The sequence below is a fragment of the Hipposideros armiger genome, unplaced genomic scaffold, assembly GCF_001890085.2.
Source record: "Hipposideros armiger isolate ML-2016 unplaced genomic scaffold, ASM189008v1 scaffold_439, whole genome shotgun sequence".
In the NCBI taxonomy this organism is placed as follows: Eukaryota; Metazoa; Chordata; class Mammalia; order Chiroptera; family Hipposideridae; genus Hipposideros; species Hipposideros armiger.
Genome location: NW_017731789.1, coordinates 218,505 through 227,317, shown reverse-complemented (window position 1 = coordinate 227,317; position 8,813 = coordinate 218,505). Strand labels below are relative to the sequence as shown.

Sequence of the window (8,813 nt, the reverse complement as noted above, 5' to 3'; positions counted from 1 at the left end):
TATTGTGACAAATGTTGGCTCCCTGTTCCTGGGAACAGCTAACTTTGTAATCTAGCAGGATGAGTCCACCATTCCCATTCCTGCTGGCACTTGTGAATTTACTAAGCATTCTTTACTCACACTAATTTTGCATTAGCTTAATTCCAAACTATTATACAATGACAGTCCACTTTAGATTCATATCTGCCAATAACTTACTGTGTGTTTTTGCACATCAGTTAATCTCGAGTCTTCATGTTCGTCTTTATAAACCTATATTATACTATGACATCTGAGGTTGCTTAAATTCTAATATCTACGACTTAACAGTATGCCAAATCACTTTTAGAAATTTCAACCTAATTTTAAAAATTAAATAAAACAGCAGTGACTCAACTTTGTTCTTCTGAGCTATATCCAGGGCTGACATTCACCTAATATGCACTTGTACAGTCACATTAGTAATTCAGATACTGAAGGATTTCTATTCTGTAGGACTTCTAAATAATCCTTGCCCCTGCTGTCCCACTCCTGGGGGTGGGGTGCATTGAGAAGGCCCTATCCCTGCATGCTGGCTCCACTTGCATGTGCTCCCCCAACCAGATGTACCACCCCTGGTAGTGACATAGGTACTCCAGCAGGCAAATGCCTACCATTTTCCTTCACATGTTTGCGCTTACTCACAGCTTCACCAGAGTCACCCTCTTGTGGTTGCTTTTGGTAAATGTTTTATGTGGGTTATAGCACATGTAGACTCTTTCTAACACTATAATATTTAAATGAAGCCCTTTTAAAGCATATTCTCTATATTCCTGATTCTGGAGTTTACAGAATCAGTAATTCACATATCCAAAAATTATTCCAAAGCTAAAGGTAAGTGATTTTATTCAGAGTTCACCTTAAACTAAAATTTTTATGAAGTGACTTGATTACATGGCTGTTCCATTAATTGTCACGCATTTCACAAAATCCTTTGTGTTGTCTTTCTTTTACTCATTATCTGCTTTATTTCTAGGTGAATGAAATTTACCATGACGAGTCCCTAGGAGTGCATATAAATGTGGTCCTGGTGCGCATGATCATGCTGGGTTATGCAAAGGTAAGTTGTTTTAAAATAAGGGAACTATGAAAATTAAGGACTGGCTTAGCAAACAGAAGATTAAATTGCTGAGACTGCAGCTAACAAGTAGCACAGATATGTATCACATAAACTGCGGTCTCTCAGAACTGAGAAGAGAACTGCCACAATGAGTGGAGATCTCCAAATCTGAGTAGATAATGAATGATTTTTGTCCTGGTACCATTTATTTTGTTTACCTATATCTAATGGAGTTGGAGTTTGTTATCCAACAGTCATTTAGGAATGACTATATGAATTAAAACAAATGGATATCATGGTGAGAAAAGAGAATTTCCTTAATCTATCATTATTATTAAATTTGTGATTCATTTATTCATTTAAAACATCTATATTGAGTGCCTACTATGTGTCAGATGATTTCTAGGTGCTTCAAATATATCAGGGAAGAAAAATAGCAGATCTTTGCCCTCTCATGATTTATTAAAAACAATATTTTACATGTATATACTTCCACTTAAGAAAAGTGAAGGACACAGGGAATATTTTTGTTTAAAAGAGCTTTGGTCCTTTTGAAAATTAAAAGTTAGATAAATATGCACATAGTAGGCATTTCATGTAATGTAACTAACTTTAGTGACTTTAAAATGACACTGGATGTTTCCCTGTCCTTGAATATAATGAAAAGGATGAAATGGTTTTTCCTTTTAGGAGAAAACATTGGGGAAGTGAGTAACTTGGAAATTTTCTTGATGTTTAAAATTATATGTGCCTCTCCCCCCATGATTAAATCCTCCTGGTTATGAAATACTAATGCAATTATATATTTAGCAAATAGAAAAAACCCATGTGTTTGCATTTCATTATGTGTTTAACATCCACTTATCATTTTCTGATGAAAGGGTGTCAATGATCTTTAGTTTATTCCATTAACCTGACCAGGTTTATGTCACTAACACTGAATACAAGTCAACTCCAGCTAAAGATGGTAACAGCCTTCAATTAGTTATAAAATCATTTGTTTGGAGAAGCATGTGATCAGCATATAACAAACCAAGCTAATTTTATTATGAATGTAAACACTGATAATAGCATTTGCTGAAATATAACAAAACTCTTAGCCTGTCAGCCAAGTAGGGACTAATTTTGGGTTGCAAGTTCAGTTTCTCATTCCATCAGAACTACTCTGGGAAGTGTGGCTCCTGCATTCTTGAAGGATGGCCCTTCTCCCTCTGAACTTTTAACTCCCAACCATAATATGACAATAGCAACATTCCAAAGAACTTCAGTACATCTACTGGAACTGCAAGATAAGTGTACACCCCTCTTCAGTGCTGTGAGGTTAAAAAAAGGAAGTTGCTTTTTTTCCCTGTGAGGTTTAGTCTTGTATTTAAATTGACCACTCCCCATAAACAAAGATTTGACCAGCTTTGCCAGCTCATTGAAGAACTTATATTCTTCCCATATGTTGATTAAATCTGGACCACCCCTCCCCCCCAAAAAAAAAATCTTAACTGAAGAGCTTTCACTTTAACAGCTCAGGATAAAAGCCTTGTGCTAGTCTCTTTCCCTCTATTTTTAATTCTCAATATACACAGGGTGCCAAGAAAATGTATACAAATTTTAAGAGAGAAAAAAACTGTATTAAAATTATAATATACAATATGTACTGATAACAAAAGACAAATACAAGTCATGTTTGATTCTGCAATTACAAGATGTGCTCAAAGTGGTTACCATCAGCATAATTGTAATACAGTTTTTTCCTTTCTTAAAATATGTATACATTTTTTGGGTACTCTGTATATGAAACTAAAAATTTAAGCTGCAATAGGAAATATTTACACTACTAGAATTCTTAACCAAATGACTAACATTGAGTTGTCTCACCATAACAAATGTCACCATCACATAGTCCCATAAATGCTGCCAGTCACCTTTCAAACAGGTAATATTGATCATCATAAAGATATCCTTCATGGGCATTTTGAATTCCCAAATGAAAGTAGATATCTATTAATAAGCCCCAAATAACATTATCAAACATTATTTAAAAACTGTAATCCCAGACCTCTTTGGGAAATGTTATGCATGTCTTTAACATATTGTTCCCTCTCAGTCCATCAGCCTCATAGAAAGGGGAAACCCATCCAGAAGCTTGGAAAATGTGTGTCGCTGGGCTTGCCAACAACAAAAATCTGATCCCAACCATGCTGAACACCATGATCATGCAATTTTCTTAACCAGGCAAGACTTTGGACCTGCTGGAATGCAAGGTATTTCCATTAATATGTAGAAGAAAAAGTTAAGGGCATGCCTTTTTCAGAAGTAATCTTAAATCAGGGAGTCTGTTCAGATGTTCACATCTCTATGTCCACTTCCCACCATGAGTCAGCCAAACCTACATTTTCTTTCTATTGCTTCCAGTGACTTCTATGGAATTCACAATGTTAAATGCCACGTAAATACTATAATAAATTATACTTGCCTTTAAAATAACGATTGTGCATTTAGGGTATGGGGGGGATGCTGTAAAATGCTGTGTGATTTCCACTAAGTCTTTGGAATGGGAAAAGAGATGCCATGAGAAATGACTGCTGCCAATGAGCTTTCTTCCAAAGTCAGCTTACATTTATCTAATAAATTCTGATGTAGGCTTTGGCAAAAAGTAGACTGACGATTTTCTTTTCAGTGTTGATGGAATTTCTGGCTCCCTTCATCAGTACCATGATATGAAGGACCATTCACTAAAACAGAAAGACAAGGCTTAGTTGGTGGGCAGAACAGAATGGCAACCCCGGGCAGTTCCTTTCCTTAGGAAAGGAGCAAATGCAGACCCAATGAATCTTTTTAGAGACCATTACCTGTGGTTTTCCCAAGAGAATGTGGCACAATGCTAACAGCAAGATAATACTGCCTCTGTTTCCTGAAAAGCCTTTTCCCCCCCCCTAGGCAAAGATCCAGTAGTAATTCTTAATGAGTTTTCTCATAAAATGAAAATAACAGTAATTGTTATTCTCTACAGGATATGCTCCAGTCACAGGCATGTGTCATCCAGTGAGAAGTTGTACCCTGAATCACGAGGATGGTTTTTCATCTGCTTTTGTAGTAGCCCATGAAACTGGCCATGTGTAAGTCACTGTTGACAGCTATAAAGCAAAAAAAAAAAAGGTCTTTTCTTTCCTGCTTCTCTCAGTATTGTTTGCAATTTGGGCCGAGTGCATGCCAGCAAGCAACTCTCATTTCTTGCCAAGTGTGAGGAGCTGAAAACATTGAAGAGGTCATGCACTGAAACTGAATGAGTATCTCTAGTTTGCAGAGACACCCTTGTACTTTTCATAGCTATAGAATAACAAAAAAGCCATTTCTGTCAGATTGTTCTCCATTTCACAATTTCTGTGACTCTTCCACAAAAGCCACATTAATTAAAAATATATATATTTACCTGTACAGTAAGTCCTCACTTAACATCATCAATAGCTTCTGTAACTTTAAGCCAAATTACATGTAATGAAACCAGTTGTACCATAAGCTAAATGATATAAAACAAGAATGAAGTTCCTAAAGCATCTCATCAACGTTATAAGGAAATGACATCGAACAAAATGATGGTGGTGTCCAAGGGCCTGATGTATTTATTTTGAAAACACAAATTAAGCAAAACCCTTGGCCCCTGTGATTCTTACCAGAGAGGTCTCACTTTATGTTCTAGGTTGGGAATGGAGCATGATGGACAAGGCAACAGATGCGGTGATGAAACTGCCATGGGAAGTGTCATGGCTCCCTTGGTGCAAGCGGCATTTCATCGTTACCACTGGTCCAGATGCAGTGGCCAAGAATTGAAAAGATACATTCAGTATGTTCCTTCTGCATGCCACGGTAGCATTTATGTTATAGCAGAAGTACCGATATGAAACTGCCTCTTAGGACCTTGATCATAACGAAACTTCCAGTTAAGGAAAACTTTTTTCCCCAGTAACCATTTTTTTATCAGACCTTTGGACACAATGATTCCATAATGTAAGCACAACATTTTAAGCCATAAGCCTGGAATTTAAGAGATTTTTTTTTTAAACTGTGATTTCCTTTTAGGAAATTCTTTATGGAATCTTTGACTAATGGTCAAATTTGAGTTTAGGATGAGGAAGGGATGTCCCTGCAGTGCTGCATAGTATACCACCTCTAGTCTATAGCACAGGTGTCAGCCTCTGTTCTGCCACACCATGTGGGAGTTCAGCGAGGGACACTAAGAAGGCTGTCACAGCTCTGCTGCATCCCTAAGTCATGCTTGGCTTACTTTCCTGGGATGAATAAGGGTAAAGGGTATTTTTTTTTTCATGAAACTAAAACCAAAAACCCTTAAAGATATGCTTCTGTGACCTTGCTCTATCATCTGATGAAATTCCAGAGAATGTAACCTAAGAACATTTTTTCGTTAGGACATGAAAAAAAAGAAATGAACATTAAACTGCTTTCGATATTTTTCTTCCTACAGTTCCTATGACTGTCTCCTCGATGACCCTTTTGAACACGATTGGCCCAAACTCCCAGAACTTCCTGGAATTAATTATTCTATGGATGAGCAATGTCGTTTTGACTTTGGGGTCGGTTATAAAATGTGCACTGCGGTATGTTACAGTCAATTTAGATCTTGCATCTATCAGTGATTTTGTGTTTACTATGTCACTACGTGCTAAAGCTAAGTGTTTTAAATATACTACGTTATTTAATCCTTATGACAGACTAGATGGGTATTGGTATACTTTTATTTTGCAGATCAAAAAGCCAAGACTTACAGAGATTAAGCAACTTGCTTAAATCACACATCTGGTAAATAGGGGAGCTGGACATTGAAACCAAGGTTATCCAGCTCCAAAACTTTATGCTCTTGGTTTTGGTGACCTTCAAGATGACTTTTAAGCTTTAGATAGGTTGTTTTTCATTAGCTTGTTGGCCAGGATTCCATGTAGCTGTGTCTATAGGGAAGGGTTGTGCTGGTACCTTGTCACGTGGAAATGATATAGGATAGCACAGAGGTCAGGAATATGGGATGCATAGTCAGACTGACAGGTTGTCAGGGCCTGGATCTGACACTAGATATATATGACTTTTAGCATCTTATTTAACCTCTTCGGCTTAGTTTCCTCATTCATAAAGTGTGTATAATGATAGTGTTTATCTCATAGAATTGGTATCAGGATTCAATTTGATAATGTAACTGACGTGCTTAGCACAATGCAGGCACATAGTAAATGCTCAGTGGAATCCAGTAAAGCCAGCCTTCCAGATAACTATTCAGATGAGAGGTATGTTTCATTAAATTTCCATGTTGGCTTTTTATATGTAGGAGTAAGCTTTATGTGTTAGAGCAAGAAAAAAAAGTATTTCCTGATACTGAAAGAAGTTGATCAGCTATTTGATATCTTCCTTATGCAGATATCTACAGCCATTTGGTCTGTCTATGAACTATAATTGTCAGCTCCTAATTACCTGCATTAATGTTTTGACCTGAAAATTCTAAAGCTTTGGCTCATTGTTGTAAAAAAAAAGTACAATTTCTGCATTAAACAATAGGAATTAGAACAAAAAACCCTGGTCCAAAATGAGTACTAATTAAGAAAAAGCTCTGACCATAGGCTATATGTGGGTAATTAATGGTATAAGCAATGACAGGTGGGTAAACTGGTGTTTGATATTTTCTTTTAAAAAATCTATCTAAAGAATGGGAAGATGTTTACAATTAGAGAACACACAAGTTAAGAGAACATACAAATATGTGTACTCACCCATACGTTTGGATGTTATAATGTGGTGTTCTAGGAAAATAAAAAAAAAAAAACATTCTCAGAGTGAGAAAACTAAGACTCTAGTCTGGCTCTATTGCTGTCTATCTTATAACAATAACTATAGCCTTAACCTTCAGCCATGAATTCTTGTGAGGCTCAAATATATGAAAAGTACTTTATAAAATACATGAATGCATTGTAATAGTTTGTTACACCTGAAATACAATGTTGCACACAGAAACTTTGAAGTGTTTTCTGCTTTTAGTTAGCTTATTATGATGAGCATTTTTATTATTTATATCTGACTAGTTTATACTTACAGAGATAAAGAGAAAGCATTTGATAGCTTGAGAGCTGCAAAACCATTACAATAAGTTTTCCTATTTTAAATGTTCATAGTTATTACTCTTTAAAATTATAATATTGTCTATTTGAAAACTATAAAATAGAAATGGCATATAGAAATATTAAGCGTCAACCAGAAAATCCCAGACAAATCATTGTTTATCACTGTTATTACAGAAAAGCAGAATAAACGTATTCTTTACTAGGAATTCTTAGGCAGAATTTTTTTTCTCATAATGCCACAACATTGACTATTAACTTGAAATTAAAATATCCAAGAAATATGACATAAAGAAACTGGATAGAAAATATTGTTGGTGCATGTCTTGCCATCTGTATTTCACTGAGATTTTGATTCTCTCTTCCAGTTCCGAACCTTTGACCCATGTAAACAGCTGTGGTGTAGCCATCCTGATAACCCCTACTTTTGTAAGACTAAAAAGGGACCCCCGCTTGATGGGACTGAATGTGCTGCTGGAAAAGTGAGTCTATTTATACAATAAAAATTTAAGATATATGTCATAGTATTTATCTTTAAAAGTCTGGGAAATGATGCACATAGCTGTATTGTCATTTTTATGAATACTGTAGTACATGAGGTTTCATTATGATAATGCAGTGACATTGTGCACTAGTTTCCGATGACTGCTGTAATGAATAACTTACAAGCTTGGTGACTTCAAACAACAGAAGTGTATTCTCTCACAGTTCTGAAAGCCAGAAGTCTAAAATCAGTTTCACTGAGGCAAAGTCAATATGTGAGCACAGCCATACTCTCTGAGGCTCTAGTAGAGAAGCTGTTCTTGTCGCTTCCAGCTCCTGGTGGCTGCCTGCATTCCCTCACATGTGGCTGCACCACTCCAAATCTCCGCTCTGTGACTACATTGCCCGGTCTCTTCTGTGTGCGCATTTTCCTCTACCCCTCTTTCATAAAGATACACATGATGGCATGTAGACCCCATCTGGATAATCCAGGATAACCTCCCCATCTCAAAATCCTTAATGTAACCTTACACATCTGCAAAGACTGTTTTCCAAAGAAGGTAACACAGATTCCAGGGATCAGGACCTGATGTGTTGGGGACCACTGTTCAGCCGACTACTGGTAGACTAGGGAGCAGCAGCTCGGCAGAATACCTGTTAATGGGATTTGATTCACTTGTTGGCTTCCCACTCTTTGTGAAAGTTGTTTAGAAATAAAATCAGTTGAACTTACACATCTACAGAATATTTGGCCTTCCTTCTTGGGGAAAGATGCCCAGAGGTTTTAAATCTCAAGTTGTATAGTCAGGAGTGAATGCTCAGAAACTGGCCAAGTGCCAAGCTGTGCTACTCGTAAGAGAAAAGATCACTAATCCTAAAACAAAGACATGTTAAGAACTCAGACTGAAGTACCTTGGCTACTTTGGAAATAAGATGCAGTGGATGAAACCAAAAGCTGGCAAAGAAGTTACCGTATTTCCCCATATATAAGACGCTCCCATGTATAAGACGCACCTTAATTTTGGGACCCGAAATCTGAAAAAAAAAGTATTACATAAAGTTATTGAACTCAAGTTTTATTCATCATAAAATTCATACAACTCCTCATCACTTGCGGGAAATGCAAGTAAAAAAACCTACAG

The 8,813-nt window shown here is 36.7% G+C and overlaps 1 protein-coding gene across 2 annotated transcripts in view; it reads left to right on the top strand.

The window, feature by feature from the left end:
• ADAMTS3 (ADAM metallopeptidase with thrombospondin type 1 motif 3) overlaps positions 1 to 8,813 on the top strand; it is a 272,211-nt gene that overhangs the window by 229,689 nt on the left and 33,709 nt on the right. For both annotated transcript variants that reach the window (XM_019665331.1, XM_019665333.1), the window contains 6 exons: positions 995 to 1,078; positions 3,177 to 3,333; positions 4,083 to 4,188; positions 4,770 to 4,913; positions 5,553 to 5,685; positions 7,557 to 7,670. In XM_019665331.1, coding sequence (XP_019520876.1) covers positions 995 to 1,078; positions 3,177 to 3,333; positions 4,083 to 4,188; positions 4,770 to 4,913; positions 5,553 to 5,685; positions 7,557 to 7,670 — 738 coding nt within the window. The remainder of the gene's footprint in view (positions 1 to 994; positions 1,079 to 3,176; positions 3,334 to 4,082; positions 4,189 to 4,769; positions 4,914 to 5,552; positions 5,686 to 7,556; positions 7,671 to 8,813) is intronic.